Source organism: Ochotona curzoniae, unplaced genomic scaffold (assembly GCF_017591425.1).
Source record: "Ochotona curzoniae isolate NIBS_2020 unplaced genomic scaffold, NIBS_Ocur_1.0 contig_3622, whole genome shotgun sequence".
NCBI lineage: Eukaryota > Metazoa > Chordata > Mammalia > Lagomorpha > Ochotonidae > Ochotona > Ochotona curzoniae.
Window position 1 is genome coordinate 14325091 of NW_024465926.1, and position 19515 is coordinate 14344605.

Genomic DNA, 19515 nt, shown 5'->3' on the forward strand with positions numbered 1-19515 from the left:
CATTGATGGAATGTTGTTATGCACTACATGTCTTCTTCCATAAGATGACACTTCTTAGTGAATGGGCACCGAGTTCAGCCTTGGTCTGTTCCAGCCCTGGCTGACTTCCTCCATCTATCTCGCCCTCTTCCCTTTGCTAAATCTTCATTAAGGGTGGTCCCAAGGCCCCTGAGAGCCTTTCTCAATGGTGCAGGGTGAACTGGCCCCTGTGTAGCATCAGCTCACCACCACTCGCCCTGCATCCTGGACTTGATTTTTTCAAAAGCATCTCACAGTCCTGGTAGCTTCCTGGCTTTGCTTTATGCTAACTTCATCTTGCTCCCTCTCACCAAAGGGGAACTCCCAGCATGCCTTGCAGCTTAGGTAGATTGGGTGGCTGAGATGCACACAGAGCTGTGAGTCATCGAAGGGCTTGTTCCTGCAGCAGCTGGGAACCCTCCTAGATCCTCCAGGGAGTCCCTGAGCTGCAGAGAGCCACCTGGGGGTCGCTGACACCCTGGAGTGGCTCCCACCCAGTGACTGATCAAGGTGAGAATATAAGGATCTGGTAGGGCAATGCTGAAAGACTGTTAACTCCAGAGTTCCCTGGGATGTAAACAAAAGCTGTTGCTGGGCACAAAGGGAACAGCTCTCACACAGTGGCGGCTGTCACACCGTTAAAAACCTCATGTGGCTCTGACCTTATAGGATGTGTGCAACTCTATACCTGGTATAAAACCAGTTATATAAGGCAGGTGTTTGGAACAGTGGTTAAGATATTACTTGGGATACCAAATCCCATGTCATGGTGTCTAGGATTGGGTCTTGGCTGTGCTTCCGATTCTAGCTTTCTGCTAATATGCCACATAGGAAGCTGTAGGTGATGGCTCAAGTACTTGGGTCCCTAGGGGACCTGGATGGAGTTCCCAAACTTCTGGCTTCAGTCTGGTCCAGTTTGAATTATAGTGAGCAGACGGGAGATTTCTGCCTCCATCTCTTTTTCAATCAAATTAAAGCACACACAAAAATACAGGTAAGAATTTGAGTTCAGGTGCCAGTATCATGGTCTTATAGGCTAAGCCTCTACCTGTGACTCTAGCATCCCATGTCAGAGCAAATGTTGGGAGTCCTGGTTGCTCTACTTCTGATCTAGCTCTCTGCTAAGGTACCTGGGAAATCAGAGGAAGATGGCCCAAGTCCTTGACCCCCTGCACCCACGTGGAAGACCCAGATGGAATTCCGGGCTCCTGGCTTTACCCTGGCCAATCCTTGACTGGTGTAGCCATTTGGGGAGTGAATCAGTGGATGGAAGATCTCTTTCTGTCTTCTCTCTTGATATCATTCTGCCTTTAAAATAAAGAAAATACAATTTTTAAAAAGACACAGAATTTGAGTTTACACAGAGCCTAGTAAGAGCTTGAAAAAAGAGTCTGGCAGATACGCCTGGGGAGTTCACGCTTTCCCACAGCAGAAGTAACTGCCTGTGGTCTGACTCTGTAAGCTGGGCCAGGAAAAGTGGCAATACCAGAACCAGGATATGGCCCTGGAAGAGATTCCCTGAGGCTGAGGCTTGTTGCATCCACAGTTGCTTTTTTTTCCCCCCTCAGATCAGGCTGGATCATGGAGAACTGTGGTGGAATAAGGAGCTGCAAAGACTGATCAGAGTGGATGCAGTGGGTTAAGTGGAGACTAAGACATCACACAGTTGGAGCCTTCTCTAAGCCAAGTGTGTAGTGCAATTGAGCACTTGGGATTGCAAGCCCAGAGAGCCTGGAGATCAAGTTACATCCAGAGCTGCAATCAGACCGTGAGTCATGTAAGTGGTGCCCCCTGGAGGTGTGTGCTGTAATGATGCTTCTGTCAGCTCTGCCCAGATGCTGTCAGGGACAGAGGGGCTGGTACCCAGATTAATCAGTTCCACGTATGCAGGCTTCCTCCTTGCGGCTCCACCATCAGTGCTAGTTGGAGGCAGAGCTACATGTCACTCTCCAACAAAGAGTTTTCTCCCCTAGATGGGCTGAGCAGTGTGGGTATACTGGTCACCTAAAGGCTAACCAAGTAGGGTGAATCTTGCCAGGAAATCAGAGGAGCCAACTGAGTGTCCATGGTCACTCAGCAGGAGGATGGATTTAAAACAAAAACAAACAAACAAACAAAAAACTCCTTCCTATCTATCAGCAGAATCTCATGATTTGGGAGTGGTCCGATCCATGGCAGTAGCCTGCCACTCTACCCCTCCTCCCTCTGTCCTGCACCCAGTTGCTGAAAGACCTAATAAGACAGCCAGAATTTGAGGATCTTAGGGCTGGGGGCTGGGCAAGGCCCTGGAGGCTACCAGCCTTTCTTATAGGCCAGAAGAGACATGAATCAGCCTCAGGCGCCTCTGCCAGCTGCTGATGGATTTTTCTGCCACTGGCGCTCATTTCCTGAAAGGCTTTTACTTCCACCTTCAGGCACTCCCCCTTAGCAGTGGGGAATCCATAATGATCTCTGAGAGCAACTTGGGGAAGTTGCCATGATCCTCCACTAGCTCCTACGGCAGCAAGGGCTGGGTGTGGGGGAGCAGAGAGGGCACACAGTAGGGGCGAGGAGACAGGTGTCCTATCTGTGGCTGCAGGGGTGGGGGATCAGGGAGGTGACAGCACGGTTCTGAGCCGTCACAGAGACCGTTCCATACTGCAGAGCAGAGCCAGAGAGGCCAGCAGTGTGCCTGAAAATGTACTGAGGAAGAGGCCTGCTGACGGATCCCAACTCCAGGTGACTTCCCAGGCAAACTGACGCGACCTCCACCCCTCTTGGCTGCTTAGTCACCACTGCTGCCTCAGTAGCACCTGGCCCCCCAAAGTCTTGGGGACTTTTCCTGGGCCCCACAGATAGGAACTGTGGTTTCCCCAGCCAGGGAAGGGATCATGTGCACCCTCAGGCTGGGCTGGAGGTCAGAGCTCTGGGCCCATGGTAGGCCAGGGACCATCTTGCAAGTATGGCAGAAATGGGTAGTCAGAGTTGACCTGTCTTGCTCAAAGTGACTTGGAACAACAGGACATTTGAGAGTCTCACTCAATTCATGCTTCCCCTCACCTGTTCCAAGTATTTGTCCCCTGTCACTCCACATGGGAGACTGGATGAAGTTCCTGACTTTTAGCTTGGCCTGGCTGAGTTAGCTATGCAACCATTCAGGAGGTGAGCCAATAGATAGTTCTTCTCTCTCTGTAACTCTTCCAGGTAAATAAGTAAATCTTAGAAAATCTGATTCCTGGGCCTGGCTAAAGTCCTATCATGCACGTGCCAGGATCCCATACGGGTGAGGGTTCTAATCCTGGCAGCCCCGCTTCCCATCCAGCTCCCTGCTTGTGACCTGGGAAAGCAGTCGAGGACGGCCCAAAGCCTTAGGATCTTGCACTCACACGGGAGAGCCAAAAGAAGTTCTTGGCTCCTGGCTTTGGATTGGCTCAGCTCTGGCCATTACAGCCACTTGGAAAGTGAACCAGAAGACAGATCTTTCTCTCTGTCTCTCCTTTTCTCCGTAAATCTGACTTTCAAATTAAAAAAAAAAAATCTGATTCTTGCCCTCTGCCATCTTCTGTGTGCCCATGCACTGCCCTGTGGGCTCCCCTGAGCACTGCCCTGACTCTCTGTCCTTCCACCCACCTGGTTGTGTGTCCACTGGCTTTCTCTTTCTTCCCTCTTGTGACTTTCCTGGCCGATTGTTCTGGCACTTTTCGCTGGGCCTCCATCCCTTTCCCTTCTGTCCAGTGCACTGGCACCTGATTCCATTCAATATTCTAAACAATCAGCTTCTCCAACCCATTCCCTGGCACACTGAACCCCCTTCCACCGTGTCTTCTAGAAACTTTGCCCTCCCCTACAGAGGTCCACCTTGCGCCTCACTCCAGGGCCCCCAGTATGTCCAACTTCAGTTGCAAGTTTCTTGGGGGAAGGGAATTGCTCCCTGGTGGAGCCTCCTCCATTTCAGGGCTTTCATTGCTGGTTCCTGCTGCAGGGTCCACCCTTCTAGGGCCTTCGCGGGCCTGCAGGTGTGTGAGCCAGGTTGCAGGTGAGGAAGTTCCTGCATTCACTAGTTAGTGATGACAGCCCCTTTCCTGGACCCAGTCAGTCGCTCCACTGAGCCAGGCAGCCAGGCCCCTGCCCCCAATCCCTAGTTCTCCCCCTCCGCCCTGCCCTGGTGAGTGATGGCAGACGTAGGGCGGGGGAGGGCCAGCTCGTGCGCCGCCAGCATCCGGCGGCAGCGAGTTCCAACTCCCGGCGCCCTCGCGTCCGCGGGGCTCTGGCCGGGTGCCAGGCGCTGGATCGCTCACCACAGTTGGCGGGAGGCCGGACGGCGTGTCCCCCGGGGCTCCCAGGCAGCCGGCGCTGTCTGCAGGTCAGGGAGGGCTCGGCGGGCTGGCGAGAGCGCCGGGAGCCGAGGGCTGGGGGCGGCGGCGGCGCTGCGGAGGCTGCGGTCAGCCCCCGCCCCGCCGAGGGGCAGCGTCTCCCGCACTAATTGGCCCTTCCCCAGCTGCCTTGGCCGGTAATTGCTGCTTGGAGTGGTAGGGTGGAGAAGGGGGATGTTGGAAGTGAGAGAGTTTCAGGGGAGTGAAAAGGGTACTGCTTTTAGAGTGGGGAACCGGGCTGCGGCCGGGGTGGGTGCTGGGGCGGCTAGGGGCAAACGCGAGCTGTGGCACTGGAGCGCCTGCTGGGTCAAGGCAGCCACCCAGAGGCAAAGTGGAGACTGGGGTGGTACGCAGCGGATTCCAACTTCTCTTCCGGGAGTGTAGGTCTGGGGAGGAGCTGACAGGAAGAAGGCAGCATCTTCCTGTGCCTTTGGGGGCAGTCCGGGTGCCCCCACAAATTGTGCTGTGTGCTCAGGGCTCCCCAAATCTCTTTAATATTTTCCTCCTTGCTGAGCCCTGCTGGCCTTGGGTCCTGCTCACAGCACTTCCTCTAATCTGGGGGAGAAGGGCAGATAGGTCTTTTGAGAAGAACCTTGCAGCGGGGGGTATAGAAGAGTCATTGATGACTCCTGTAGGGCACAGTAAGGCAGGGGGAGCCCTGCAGTGAGTCCTTGCCAGGGCCAGAGGGACTGGACTTCACTCTTGATCTAGCGCAGGCAAGTAGGGATTCAGAGCCAAGAACATCTGGATCAATTACCAAGAGGATAGGAACATCAAAAATGGGGGATGACCCCCTCATGATGATGTAGAGTGATGCTTGTCAAGCATTTGGGGTGGGGGTGTCCCAGGAAAATTGAGCATGATTCTTGCTCAGATTGGACAACCCTAAGGTGAACAAGGGAACCTTCCAACTCAGGTCTAGTTGAAGAGGAGCTGGGAGGAGGCTCAGTGGAGGCTGACTAGAGTTTGTGAGGAAATGAAGAACCCTCCAAGGCAATCGTGGGGACCAGGCTGGGGCTGTGATACAGGTGGGACTCAGGACCTCCAGGATGGGGTGGCCCCTGTGTGCAGGGGGAATGGGTAGCAGGTGCACGCTACTCCAAGTGAAAGAACACAGACACCCAAGATCACCAAAGCAATAAAATGACAACAAGGCCGCTAGAGAGGCCAGAGCTCTAAGACCTAAGCTGAGGGGGCACTGTGTATAGGGGGGCATGTCCCGGCACAGTACACTGCAGCCTCAGTCCATGTGCTGCAGCTGTGTTTGATGGAGTTCAGTGCATGGGGCCTGGCTCCAGGCAGGAGCACACAGCCTCCCTCCCTGCCTCCAGGGCACTGCTGCACCTAGCTGGTCTATGGCTGGGGTAACAAGGTCAGGCCAACACGCCTTGACTCAGGACCATCCTTGTGTGCGGGCTTTGGAGGGGCTGGGGATAGGAGGGGAGTGGAGATGGGGAGGAAGAGCACAGGTTGTTACTTTCCAGTAGTAAGGGGCTGCCAGTAGATCCTGCAGGCGGGGGGTGGGGGGGATGGAGGGGGAGCACGGGACTTTGACACAGTGGACACAGAAGAGGGAGGAATCTTCCTGAGGCTGGGCAGCTGGGTGCAAGCTGCTGATGAAAGGGCCTGGCCTAGTCCCATAAAGATGTTGAGGTAGGGGGCAGCAGGGCACAGCAGGCTGGGGAGGGTGGGATGGGCTAAGGCTGGAGCGCTGACCTGGAGGCAGGTCCAAAACTAGGGCATGCAGGACTCTAGTCCCCACATGTATCTGCAGCCAGTGTCCCCAGGGCTGTGGGTGACAAGCTTCCTCCTTCACAGCCGCTCTCAGGACTGTCCATGCTTCCTGGGGCGCTGAGGTTGGCGCATCCTGACCCAGAAGGCCATCTTCTCCTGCCTGAGCTTCTCCCCTACCCTTACGTTGAAGTCCAGCCGCAGGTACTGCTCCTTCTTGTCAAACTGCGGCCAGTAGGGCACCGTCCCATCATTGGGATTTCTGTGCAGTGGAAGAAGGGAGAGAGAATGATTCCTTTTTCATGCTGCCTTGTTCTTTCACTGCCCTGCCTCCTTTCTTTTCTTTGCTTTCCCTTTTAGGACCTGGTGTGTAGTGGGAGGTGGGGGGGGGGGTATGGTGGCAGGCCTTCAGGTGAAGTTCCATTGTCCTGGCTTTCGCTGGGCCAAACCCTGCCTATTGCAGCCATTTCAGGAGTGAACCAGCAGATGGAAGATTTCTCTCTTTTTCTCCCTCTCTCTTTAATTATAGCTTTCAGATAAATAAGTACATAAATAAATTCCTTAAAAAAAGAATGAATTTGTTATAAAAAGAGGCAGCTTGGTCCCTGAATATTACTGGTTTCCTGTCTGTCTATGTGACCTCTCCCTGGGACGCGTCCTGCCACCCAGACACTCACCAGCCTCACCAGGGGCTGAGTACTTGCCAGGGCCAGGCTCTTGAGTCTCCAGAATTGTGAGCTAAATAAATCTTTTCTGGAAGGTGTGTGAGGGGACAGATGTGAAAAAGCAGATAACAAGGAAAGATTTCTGAGCAGTTTTTATGCTAGGCTGTGTACGGATCTGACACTTCGTCCTGGGAACAGAGGGGAGTGCTAGTTTTAAGTAGGCGAATGACTTGTTTGGGTGGTGTATCAGACACTTTAAGTGTCACCAGGAGAATGGATAGAAAGGAGAGGATTGGAGACAAGAAAACAGTTTCAAGGCCAGCCACTGTTCCTTTCTGTTGTCACCTCCACTTGACCCCTACTCTGTCCACCTGGGCTGAACCAGACACCTCCTGTCTGCCCTCACAGTACCTTGTGCTCCGCTGGCACAGCACTGACTGTGCCGGATGGGAGGTTTATGTTTTCCTGTGGGGGAGATCTTGGAGGATGGGGCTCCCAACTACTGCATCCTTGGGCCCCAGCTCCCAGGGCTGGGCATGAAAGTTAGGAACTGCGATTGTTGAATGGGGGTGTGAGTGAGTGGGGGTGAGGGGTCTGGGTGTGGCTCACGGGACCAGGGGGGACACATCCCCGTAACACTGAGGATCTCCTGACTGCCTGGGGAAAGAAGAGGGAGAAGGAGCACTCCAGGAGGCTCTGCCTGTCCAGTGGGATGTGCAGGAGGCACAGAACTGGAGCAGTTGCCGTTGGCTAGCCTTGCCCAGCTCTGTCAGGGGGTCAGACTCACCCTGTGCGGGCAAAGTTGGCCCAGTATCTCATGATTCGGAAGCTGAGAGTCTTCGCTGCCGCTGTGGATGGTCCTGGGGGGGGGGGACAGAATGGGATGTGGCATTTGGAACAAGAGTCAGGTGGCAGAATACTTGCATGTGGGACAGCATTCTTGATTAGGGACTGGTCAGCCCTTTGGGGGTCTGGGCCTGGAGGGGTGGGTGTGCACAAAGAGGTGGGAGACTGGAGGAGGAGGTCAGGTGGGGCTCCAGCACCTTTGAAGAAAGGAGTTCCGAAGACAAAGCGAATCTCATCCCCATGGTCGGCCCCATCGGTGCAGGGTTTGATGATGACGATAGAGGGGGTTTGGTGTTCAAACTCGTACAGGTAGACAGGGTGGCCGGCATCTGCAGACAACGAGGCCGAGAAGGGTGGCAGGAAAAGCCCCAGCCAGGCTTCCCTTCCATCCCATTCCCCCTACCCACCTGCATCCAACAGGGGCCCAGCCTTTCTGAGTTGCAATTCCCCCAAAGCCTATGACGCTAAAATCTCATTTATTTGATTGTGGCAAGGATCACGGAAACCTTTCTTTTTCTCCCTCAGGAAGCTTCCTTTCCTGGCCTGGCATTAAGGGTCTCTGGCATATTCCCTCTGCAGCCCCCACTTTGCCCTCTTTTCCAAGTCTAGGACTCTCAAAGTGCCCCTAAGTCTGTTCTCTCAGCCAGAAAGTTGCCACCCCTGGGCCACTCCAGGTTCTGTCCTCTGGGATAGCTGAGGACCTGCCATTGTCCTGGGGTACAGTCAGCATCCCGCTGTCTCCTCTATGGCATGCTGGGATCCTGCTCCAGCCTGAGGTGTATGAGCAGGGGGTATCCCCAGGTGGAAAGGGGCCAGGCCCAGAGTGGCCTCTCTTGGGGACCCCCACCCAGGGGACCCCCACCCACCCCGGTGGTGGCGGGCAGTCTCCAGTGCACAGTAGACAAAGGTGGCATCACCAGCCAAGTCCATCACGTGGTCCCGGTACTTCTTCCAGTTATGTCTGTCGTGTCGCAGGTACTCCTCCATGGCCCGAGGTATCTGCTCCTTCGTCACGTTCTGGGCGGGAGGTCACGCTCAGCCGGAGCCCTGCAGTACCAGCTCAGCCAGAAGAGGGCGCACCAGTGACTTGGACTCAGGCTCAGCCCTCCAGGGGGAGCTTCCTGGGCAGGTTTTACCCTTTGTTTTTGCTGCGTGGGAACCACCTCCCATGAAATTTAGGGGGCTTGAGGTACCTCGTCCGAGCCCATGACAACCTCCCCTAGGATCCTCACAAGAAAGACCCCCTCCTTTCCCAGAGTAGCTCCTACAGAAGAAGCAGGGGTCCACCCTGCCCATTGCTGGACTCCTCACCAACAGGCTGCTGGTGTTCCACAGGAGCTTGGTGAGGAATTTCTTTCTCATTAGATTCCGGTTTAGCGGGAACCTTAGGATCTGCTCACAAAACAAAGGCCCGGGGTCCATCAGGTTTCTGCAGCTGCTGGTGGTGGGGGTGACCAGAGCCATGTGGGGGCCCCAAGGGTCTTGCTTTTCTCAGGGCTGAGTTCTCAGAGCACACAGCACCCAAAAGTGACCATGACCCTGCCCTCCTGCTCCCTGTCCATCACTAACTCCTACTCCAAAGCTGAATTGGGGCTGGGCTGTCTACCCTGACTCAGGAGGCTTGGGAATGGGCATAGTAACCCTTCTAGACTATGATCTGAGGAAACTGGAGTCCCAGACCTGCAAGAGGCTGGCTACTCATCTCCTCTCCCCTTCTGTATCAGTCCTGGCTAGTGACGACAGGAGACTCCCTGGTGGGGCTGTGAGGACCACACCTAGACACGTCGCTCTGATGCTCATCACCCCTCCTGACTGCAGTGAGCACCCCCTTATACTCACAAAAGGCAAGAGCCATCTGAACTCCCGGCTGTTGACACCTAGAAGGTAGGGCACAGGTAAAACCTGTCCCCTGGACAAGAGCACCTCAGGGTCATCTGGGAACACCACGCCGTCCACCACAGCACCCATGATCCACGTCATCTGCAAGGCAAAGGGCATTTCCCACCAGGTCCTCACACAGTCACCCCAGGGGTACCCTTAAGTCCCCAGCTCAGCAAGTTCCCCCCAGAGGCACTCTGGTTGGGGCTGAGAAAAATCTGAGGTTGGTCACTGTGACCTTGGGAGAATGGACGTGGTTAGGGACCACGGTAGACCAGACCAGGTCGCTGGCCCTTGGGACACTTGTTCTGGGGCATCCATAGAGCTCACCCCCTCACCTTTGAAAATCTTGGCTAGGTGTTACTTCATTGAGGACTGCTCTAGTGATTCTATTTAATACTCCAGGGCTGACATTGTGGCACAGTGGGTTAAACTGTCACTTATAAAGCCCATTTTCCAAAGGGTGCCGGTTTGAGTCCTGGCTGTTTCACTTCCAATCCAGCTCTTGCTAATGTGCCTGGGAAAGCAGCAAAATATGACCAAGTGCTTGGGTCCTGGCTGCCCATGTGGGAGACCCAGATGGAGTTCCAGGCTCCTAGGCTTCAACCTGGCACAGCTCCAGCCTTTGTGATCATTTGGGAAGTGATCCAGCAGAGGGAAGAGTTCTTCCTCCGTCTCTCTCCTTCCCTCTCTCCCTCTCTGTAACTCATCTTTTAAAATAGATACATCTTTATTTTAAAAGCCAGATAAAGTTCCACCTATCCCCAGGTAGGTGTTAGCCTAGCAGTTAAAATGCTGGTTGAAGCATATCTGAGTGCCTGGCACCTGGCATAATCTAGAAGTGTACAGATTCTGTTCCCACCTCCAGCTACTGGCTGATGCGAGCCCTTAGGGGGCAGTGGGAAGACCTTTGTGGTTACACTTCTACTGCCCCTGTGGGAGACCTGCATTGGGTTTCCTTCTTTGGCCTGACCCAGCGCCAGCCATGGAAGGCATTTGGGGAATGGACAAGAAGATGAAAGCTTTCTGTCTCTCACCTTTCAAATAAATGAACAGAATTTTAAAAAGTCTCCTATTCCCACTCCTAACCTCCTTAACCTTCCCACCTGTGGCTGTTTACTTCTCAGTGGCAAAGGGCTGCTGGTCTGACAGCCCCCTGACTACCACCCCATGTGCCAGCAGCCGGCAGGTGTCTGGCCAATGCTCGTATTGCAGGATGCAACTGCCTCACCTCTTGAGGGTCTTTGCAGATGTTCACGTGGAAGAATCTCTGCCAGGGAAATGGAGGGTATCAGGGTTCCAGGAAGCTGCCCTGGAGTGCTCGCGAGCCAGGGTCCCTTGGGGAAGCAGCTGGGTGGGGCTGGGAACCGGGTGAGGAAGGCAGGGGAGGGCTGCAGGCAGCTGAGCTGTTGTTCTACCTACCATCCTCTTGGACACACGCATCAGTTTAGCCCCGGGCAGGGCCCTCAGGCAGTCCACGAGGATCTGTGAGCTGTCTTGGCTGCAGCCAGCCAAGTGGGCAACCTTCTGTCGAGAAGAAAGGCGGGAGGGAGGGGTGGTGCTCTGGGATGTTCTGTACCCCTTGGCTGAGCCGTGCAGGAGGAGACACACCCACCTTGGCCACCTTCCATGGATTGTAAGTGATGAAGACTTTCATTAAGGCGGTGCCGCTCTGGGAAATGGCCCGATGGAAGAGGCCCTGGGCTAGGGGTGACATCATCTGTAGGGGTGGAGAGTGGGCACCCCCCCGAAGCTCACAAGCCAGCCCTCATGGCTGGGCGGCCTAAGCTGGAGTCCTGAACCTGAAGATGACACTTGGCTGCCTCAGGTCTGTGCTGTGGGGCCCAAGGGGGCTGTAGAGAATCCATGGGGAGGTAAGGGACTTCTGAGCTGCAGAAGCAGAAATGGGGGTAGTGGGATGTGTGCAGCCCCCATCCGAATGCATGGTCAGAGCATCCACCCTGGTGGGTGGGGAAGGCAAATCTACCGATGGGCAGCGGGATGACCACACAGATTGCACACGTGTCAGGGCACTCACCAGTCCCGAGATGCTAATCGCCCCTGACGACTGGCCAAACAGAGTCACGCTGTTTGGGTCTCCGCCAAATGCCTCAATGTTCTCCTTCACCCACATCAGAGCCGCCAGCTGGTCCAGCAATGCCCAGTTTCCACGGGCCTGGTTGTCACCCGTGCTGGGGGTGTGTGGGAGGGAGGGTGAGACTCAAGGTTAGGGTCCTGGACCTGGGTGGTTGGGGTGTGGAGGACTCTCCATCTCATTCCATCCCTGCCCTGTTCTGCCATGCCTCTTACGGACCAGGCTGGGCACCCAACTCCCTCCATTATTAGGACTTGCCTTCCAGCAAGGCGGAGTGTCAAGTTCACACTCTCTACCACCCCTTGCCCACACTCTGATGCAGCCCTGCCCACCTTAGGAAGCCCAGGATCCCCAGTCTGTGCTGCAGGAACACCAGCACCACTTTCTCACGGGCCGCCAGCTCTGAGCCCTCGTACGTGCTAGCAGAGCCCACGAGGAAGGCGCCTCCGGGGAACCAGACCATCACCTAGGTGGGCGAGGAAGACCCAGGTATGAATGAGGCGATGGCAGGGTGGGGCGCTGGGAAATGGCGCTGGCAGAGTGCGTCTGCGTGGAGGAGGACCGAGAACTAACTCACAGGCCACAGAGGGTCCCCGGGCGCGCGCAGCGGCGCGTACACATTCAGGTACAGACAGTCCTCGCTGAAGCGCAGCCACTTGTATCGCTTCCGTGTGTTAAAGTATATGGAGGCTAGCTGGCCCCAGGACTCCTGAAGGCACCTGCGGGGCGGCAGAGGCGGTAGGTGCTGCACAATTTCCTACGCACCCCCAGGGTCCACAGTGAGGCGGGAGCACCAAACGCAAGGTCTGGGCATTGTGTGTGTGTGTGTGTGTCCTGTTAGACGCCCTCCTCCGCACCCATCCCTCTTCCTTGCCTTAAAGGTTCACTCAGGAGGGAGTCCTTGCTCCAGCCAGGTGCTCTCCAGTCTAGAACAAGAATGCCTTGCACACATCCCCATCTTTCATGCCCCCACCCTCCACTCCTTGCCCATAACTGTTGCCCCATTCTGGCCATCACTGCCTGCGGTCTTCCGGACCCTGTCCCCACCTCTTCACTCTCCTTGTCCAGTACTCTAGCTGTACAGGTGGACACAAAGTCCCTGGCTCCCACCACCCTCAGGATAAAGTCTAGATTCACTCACCCTGACGGAGGGCCTCCTTTCCATCCAGTCCTGTCCTTCCCAGCACCCTTTGCTGGTCTCCCACCTCCCAGATGCCCGGTGCTGGTAGCCTTGCTGCCCAAAGCTGCACGCTCCGCCCAGCCAGCTCCTGCCCCTTGAAGTAACTGAGAACCAGGGCAGGTGGCGCCCTCTGCTGGGCATTCTGGTTCCCACTTCACACTGTAGTCCTCAGTAAAGTAGGGATTGGAGTTGTTTTTGAGTCCTGCCTCCCAGCCCAGCACCTTGTCCTGTGTGGCCGCTTGGAGAACTCATGGAGTTCTCTGGATGCCTAACCTTTTCCCCTGGGTTCGGGCTGCACCCTCTTGGTTAGGCTCAGCAAACCCTGCCTGCATGTTTCTTTGCCTTGCCAGCACAGTGTCTCATCCGACTGTGGTCTTCCAGAGCTGTCCCTGTCAGCAGGCTGGCCTCCCCTCTGCTCCCTCCCGACCGTCTCAGGTCACCTGGATGTAGTTGTCCTCCCCGCCCCGACCATCTCTCTGTCCCCACCCCACCACCAGAGCTACTCCTGTCCCGGTCACCTGTGACCTCCATATTGCCAAATCTCTCTTGTTGCCTTACTGGCCTGGCACCCTTCCTGTGGCCTCAGCACGCTGCCCTTCTGATTTAATTGTCCCTCTCTGGCTTCTGTGACACCTGTCTCCTTTGCTTTGCTTTCCCCCTCATTAGTGGTTCCTCTCGCTGTTCCTGGTGTCAGCATGGGAGAGCCCAGGCCACCTAGATCCTTGTTTCTCAGTTCTTTGGACTGTTTTTTTCTCCCAGAATTTTCTCACTGGGCCCTTGGGCTTGACGGATGTTGCTGTTACTGTCATGCTGATGGCCAGTTTGCTTCCAATGCCACATCTGCACACAGACATTTATTAACGCATCACACTCCACATGCCCCGAACTGAGCTTTGGTCCTTATCCCCACTCCCCGCTGCCAAAACCTGCTCCCTCCAGTGTCCCCTTGTGTCTTATATCTGTTCTTAGGCACCTAGGGTAATAGCTGTAGGATTTTGTTTTGTTTAGATCTTGGGCAACGTGCGTTCTCACAAGGTTTTTCTAAACCTTACACTTTGACTAGCTGATGCCCAACATCACTGGTGATCATCACAGAATGTTCTGGACAGATTACTCAGTGGTCTGAAGAAACAGTGGTATCCTTGGTCGGGGTAAAATGACCAATCCAGTCCTTCTAAGGACAGTCACTGGCTCAATCCTATGCACAGTGGGAGGTGGCGGCTAGCCCTGTGCATTTCCCATCCGGGCGCGCCCTGTGCAGGAACGAGCTGGTAAGTGCTTGGGCTCAAATCTATGGGGAGAGGCGGTGCTTGCAGCTGACTGAGCAGGTGGGGTCCCCTCTGCTCCTCAGCCGCCAGTAGGAAAACTTGGTTCCCCAGGAGGTCCTAGGACACAGTTCATGACCACTTCCCCCTCACTTGGTTATCTTTCCCATAGAAAAACGGAGAAAAGCATTTTCAGCCCCTTATCTTGCCTTCTCCATCAATCACCTCCTTGTGAAGTTTGAAACTGCCTGTCCATGGCAACAGCAGGTTCTCAGTGAACTGTTCCAAGCCCTCCCTCTGACGACGCCCCCTCCTGCCTACGTTCCTCTGGCTCTTACGAAGGCGGGTCAGTGGTGGCGTATCTGGTTCCTTTCCAAGGCTCTGGAGGTTCTGGGGGTGCAAATCTGCGGGCTCCCACAGGAGGTTTGGAGAAAGGAACTCCGAGGAAGACATGGATGGGCGTCCTGTACACGTACACCTGCTTCCCTCGGAGGGTCCCATATTTGGTGACCACTAGAGGTTTCTGGATGTGCCAGGCACCTGGGGAGAGAAGAGAGAAGTGGTCACCCTTGTACAGCCACTCACAGCCACAGAGACCCAGCTGCTGCTTTTTGTGACAATCAAAAAGTCAAGCTTTAAAAAAAATTTTGTTTTTAATTGGAAAGTCAGATATAAAGAGAAGAGGAATGACAGAGTGGAAGATTTTCCATCCGCAGATTCACTCCCTAAGTGTCCGCAATGGCCGGAGCTGAGCTGATCCGAAGCCAGGAGCCTCTTCTGGGTTTCCCAAATAGGTGCAGGGTCCCAGTGCTTTGGGCCGTTCTTGACTGCTTTCCCAGGCCACAAGCAGGAAACTGGATGGGAAGTGGGGCCACCGGGATTAGAACCAGTGCCCATATGGGATCCCGGCGCATGCAAGGTGAGGATTTTAACCACTCCACTATTGCGCCGAGCCTGACACCTCTTTTCCTGTGACTGACATTTGCCTGGCATATTTCTGGGCGGAAGTCACAAACATGTGCATTGTGACTCATGCACACATCCATACCCACATGTACATGCAATACATGCATGATTCATCAACCAAGAAAAACATGGAAACACAAGAGCCAGGGGCCTGCCCATTTGCACGCAGGCACGTTTGTACAGTATGGTCATACATAGATTACACATAGAGTACATGTGTTCAGTCCCACATCCAACACACACACACACACACACACACACACATGCACGTATGTAGTAAAGCCTGCCTGACCCTGGCTGGCTCTTAGAATAGATATGAAGTCGGACAAGTTGAAGCTGACCTCTGCCTGTGGCTCCTTCCTGAAGGGTCCATGTCTCCCCTCTTCCCCTACTGAAATGGAATTCTTCTGGGCCTCAGTCTTAGGAGGCTCAGTCTGTAAAATGACACAAAGCAAATCTGATCCAGGAATTAGTGCTCCTGGCTGTGCCTCAGAACCATCTAGAGATTGTCATAAAAACGCAGATTCCTAGGCCCCATTCACAGGACCATCTGAGAGCTGCATCAGATGGTCTGCTCTCTCCCGGAGATGTGGATGCACTTGGAGTTGGAAGGGACACTTGGCACTGGTGGGAGAGCGCATACCTTCATGCTGCCCACCACAGCTGGCCGTGTCAGTCTCCCTGCCCACATCCCGGGGCTCTCTGCCCATCTTCTGGAAGACTTCTCTGTGCATGTATTAGAGACCTCAGTGCTGGCCCTCTGGGCACAGAGATGGATCAACGGGGTCAAGGGGCCACCCGAGCTTCCTCTGTGTGGGCAGCTCTTTGAAGAAGGCAAAGCTTTCCCACACAGGCTTCTCACTGACCCAGGGGAGTCGGGAGGCCCAGGGGCCCAGCCGGGAGCAGCAAGCAGCCTGCAGTCTCCTAGGACAGAGCTAGGGGGCAGAGGTTTATCGGCTTCCTGCTGCTTTCCCTGGATCAGGGGCTACCCTGGATGGCATGGCCATAAGTGATGGTGGGTGGGTCCTTGTAACGCAGCACTAACACTGTGCTGCTTTCTTTGTAGCTTTCTAAAAACATGTAGGATGAGTGCTATTGTTGTAGTATAGTGCGTTAAGCTGCTACCTGCGATGCTGGCATCCTACACAGCGCAGGTTTGTAAATAAGATGCTCCACTTTTGAGCCAGTTCCCTATTAAGGTGCCTAGGAAAGCAGGGCAATTGGCCTGTGCTCAAGTCTTCAGGTCACTGCACTCATGTGGGAGACAGGAAGGAACTCCTGGCTCCTTGCTTTGCATTGGCCCAGCTCCGGCTGTTATGGCTATGTGGGGAATGAGTCAGTGGATGGAAGATCGCCCTGTCTCTCCTCTCTGTAACTTTGTCTTCCAAATAAAAATGAATCACTTAAAAAATAAAACAAGTATATCATAAACAAGTCTTTGATTTTTTTCTTTTAAAGCAAAGAGGCCTGGCGTGATGGCTCAGTTGGCTAAATCATCTGCCTTGCAAGTGCCAGGATCCCGTATGGATGCCGTGGTGGCCACTGATCTTTCTCTCTGTAAATCTGCTTTTCCAATATAAATAATCTGGTATTTTTTTTCTAAAGGAAAATCAGTTTTGACTTTCCTGGTGGTCATAAAGTGTTAATTAGAATCAGGAATTGTGACTTCTACCTAATAAAAAATCATAGCACTGGTTCTGATGAAGATAATGTCTTGAGAAGACAATTTGGCAACATATATGAATATGTGTTTGTATATAGCATTAAAATATAAAAATATGCATTATATATAAAACATATAGGATGCTAAAAACGTTCACATGCTTTCACTCGGTAATTTGACTTAGTCTTTCCCCTGTACGAATAGCAAAGAGTGTGGAGCAGGTGTTTAGCCTATTAAATAAAGGTGCTGGTTGAGAGTGTGGGTTCTGGGCCCAGTGCAATAGCCTAGTGGCTAAGGTCCTCGCCTTGCATGTCCAGGATCTCATATGGATGCCAGTTTGTGTCCTGGCTGTTCTACTTTCCATTCAGCTCCCTGCTTATGGTCTGGGAAAGCAGTCGAGGCCGGTTGGTCCAAAGTCTTGGGACCTGCACCTGCTGTGAGAGACCTGGAAGAAGCTCCTGGTTTCTGGTTTTGGATCAGCTCAGCTCTGGTCATTGCGGTCACTTGGGGAGTGAACAGCAGATGGAAAATCTTTCTCCCTGTATCTCCTTTTCTCTGTAGAAAAATGAATAAATCTTAAAAAAAAAAAAAAGAATGTGGCTTCCGTATTCAGCTGTGGCTGCTGGCTCCAGCCTTGTGCTGATGTAGACCCCGGCAGGCTGCAGGGATGGCTCGGGTATTTGGGTTCCTGCTATCCACATGGGAGCCCTGGATGGAGGTCCTGGACGCCGGCTTCCTGTTTTGGACATTTGGAGTGAAACAGTGAATGTGAGCTCTTTTGTTCTCTCTATTTCTCTGTTGCTGTCTCTCAAAAACAAAAACAAAAACGGGGTCAATGCAGTGGCATAGTGGCTGAAGCTGCTGCCCACAGCGCCGGCATTCCAAGCGGGCCTCACAGTCCCGGCTGCTCCACCTCTGATTCAGTTTCCTGCTAACGTACCTGTCAAACAACAGGAAGTGACCCAAGTCATCTAAGGGCCCCTGCCGTCCACATGGGAGACCTGGAAGAAGCTCTTGGCTTCGGACAGGCTCAGCTCCAGCAGTTTGGGGAGGGAACCAGCGGATGAAAGATCTCCTCTATGCTGTATCTTCGCACTTTGCCTTTCCATAAATAAATAAAACAAATTTTTGGAAAAGAAGAAAACCAAAAGAATGACTTCTGTATCATCACCTACACCCCGCGGGACTCTGGGAAGCAGGTGTGTACCTGGGAACAAGCAAAGTGAACCTGACTAAAGCAAACTGCAAACAGCCTTTGGTGAGATTCTGAATAATTAAAAAAAAGCCAAGTATGAATTGCGTGCATGCTAACATTGCAGCTACGTACAATTATACAACAAAAAGTTTTTTTTTAATGCACCGGAAAACTGAAAGCAGCATTAGCAAAGTTTCCTTCACATTAAAAATCAAATATTTACGTAAACAAAAGTGATTCTGATTACAAGGGTCATGTTGACTGTGGTGGACACACAGGGAGCTGGCATGCCCTAGGTTTTGATCTGGATGGTGGCTTCATAAAATACATAGTTGTATAATTAACACAATATCCTCTCCCCCACACATAATGGTACAGGTGCTGTGTGTGCGTCTTGTATGCATCTTCTAGCGCAACAAGCTTTTGTAAGAAGTGTTACTTTTGGGCCTGGTGTGGTAGCCTAGTGGCTAAACTCCTTGCCTAGCATGTGCCAGGATCCCATATGGGTGCTAATTAATATCCCAGCTGCTCCATTTCCCATCCAACTCCCTGCATGTGGTATGGAAAAGCAGTAGAGGATGACCCAGTGCCTTGGGAACCTGCACCTGTGTGGGAGACCCGGAAAAGGCTCCTGGCTTTGGATTGGCTCAGCTCCGACCGTTGTGGTTACTTGAGGAGTGAACCAGGGAATGGATCTTTCTCTAACCCTAACTCCTTTCTCTGTATATCTGACTTTCCAATGATTAGAAAAAAAAGACATGAACTATTTAAAAAGAAATAGTGTTACTTTTAAGAAGAAAGAAGACACTAGGGAGAAACTGGCAGGTAGTCAAGAGGCCCCTGAGGGAGGGGGAGACAGCAGCAGAATGCCTGTTTGGGAGGGAGAATGAAGGGAAGCTGTGGACCCCCTCCCCGGTCCAGGAGCCAGTCCTTGCGAGTCTCACTTTGTACCGCAGCCCTGTGGACTCCTAGCTAGGGGTGATCGCGCCAGGAATGCCCAGCACTTGTCTTTGTGCCATGCCCTGCTGTCCCCAGGAGGGGTGAGCTTGGGTCCCAGTACCTCTCTGGCCTGGCCCCTTGATGGGGGTTGGGGTGGTGTGGAAGGGCTGAGGGACTTACCCAGGGCTGCCTGCTGTACCAGGCAGACGGCAAGGAACAGGCCCTGGCTCCACTTCATGCTGTGGCGGCTGGCTCCTGCCACAGGCTGGAGTGCTATCAAGGCTGTGGGTGTCAGATGGTAGCTGTGAACACCAGCCAGCCCCGCTTTTTATCTTAATCCGTAGGCGCTTGGGTGGGAGGAATCAGGATCAGCTTCTGTCCAGCCCACAGCCTTGTGCTGCCTGCGGGTGACAGGTGATGCTGGCTGGCTGTGACTCCGCCGGCCAACTGGCCAACCTGCAATCCCTGGTTGGCTTACCTGTACTGTGGCCTGAAGGTGGACGAGTGTGAATCAGGCCCTGCGCACACAGCAGGTGCTAAGAGGAGAGCTTTGTGGACTGGCAGTGTGTCGGGCCTCCTTGTTCCCTCATGCTTGGTCCAGATTCTTCTACTGCCACGTCTCTGCCCTTCTTCACTGGGACCATCAGGGAGCAGGTGGGTGCGGGGCCTGGCCTGAGAAATCAATATGGCAGCCGCCCTCACTGGCTAGTGGCTTGGTGTAG

The 19515-nt window shown here is 53.8% G+C and overlaps 1 protein-coding gene across 2 annotated transcripts; it reads right to left on the minus strand.

The window, feature by feature from the left end:
* Window positions 1–6175: 6175 nt before the first annotated feature.
* Window positions 6176–19031, minus strand: LOC121157724 (carboxylesterase 4A-like). Of its 2 annotated transcripts, XM_040982073.1 has the most exons (14): window positions 18974–19031; window positions 14369–14570; window positions 12163–12304; window positions 11918–12051; window positions 11529–11682; window positions 11106–11210; window positions 10913–11017; window positions 10722–10760; window positions 9452–9592; window positions 8924–9004; window positions 8479–8629; window positions 7810–7941; window positions 7554–7626; window positions 6176–6363 (listed from the first exon to the last, which is right to left on the minus strand). In XM_040982073.1, exons 1-14 carry the CDS (start codon window positions 19029–19031, stop codon window positions 6195–6197), a joined length of 1686 nt encoding a protein of 561 aa, XP_040838007.1. In that variant the 3' UTR covers window positions 6176–6194. The 2 variants fall into 2 exon arrangements, with proteins under 2 accessions (XP_040838007.1, XP_040838008.1); XM_040982074.1 differs by lacking the exons at window positions 7554–7626; window positions 7810–7941 and having other exon boundaries at window positions 6199–6363.
* Between the last annotated feature and the right edge of the window lie 484 nt (window positions 19032–19515).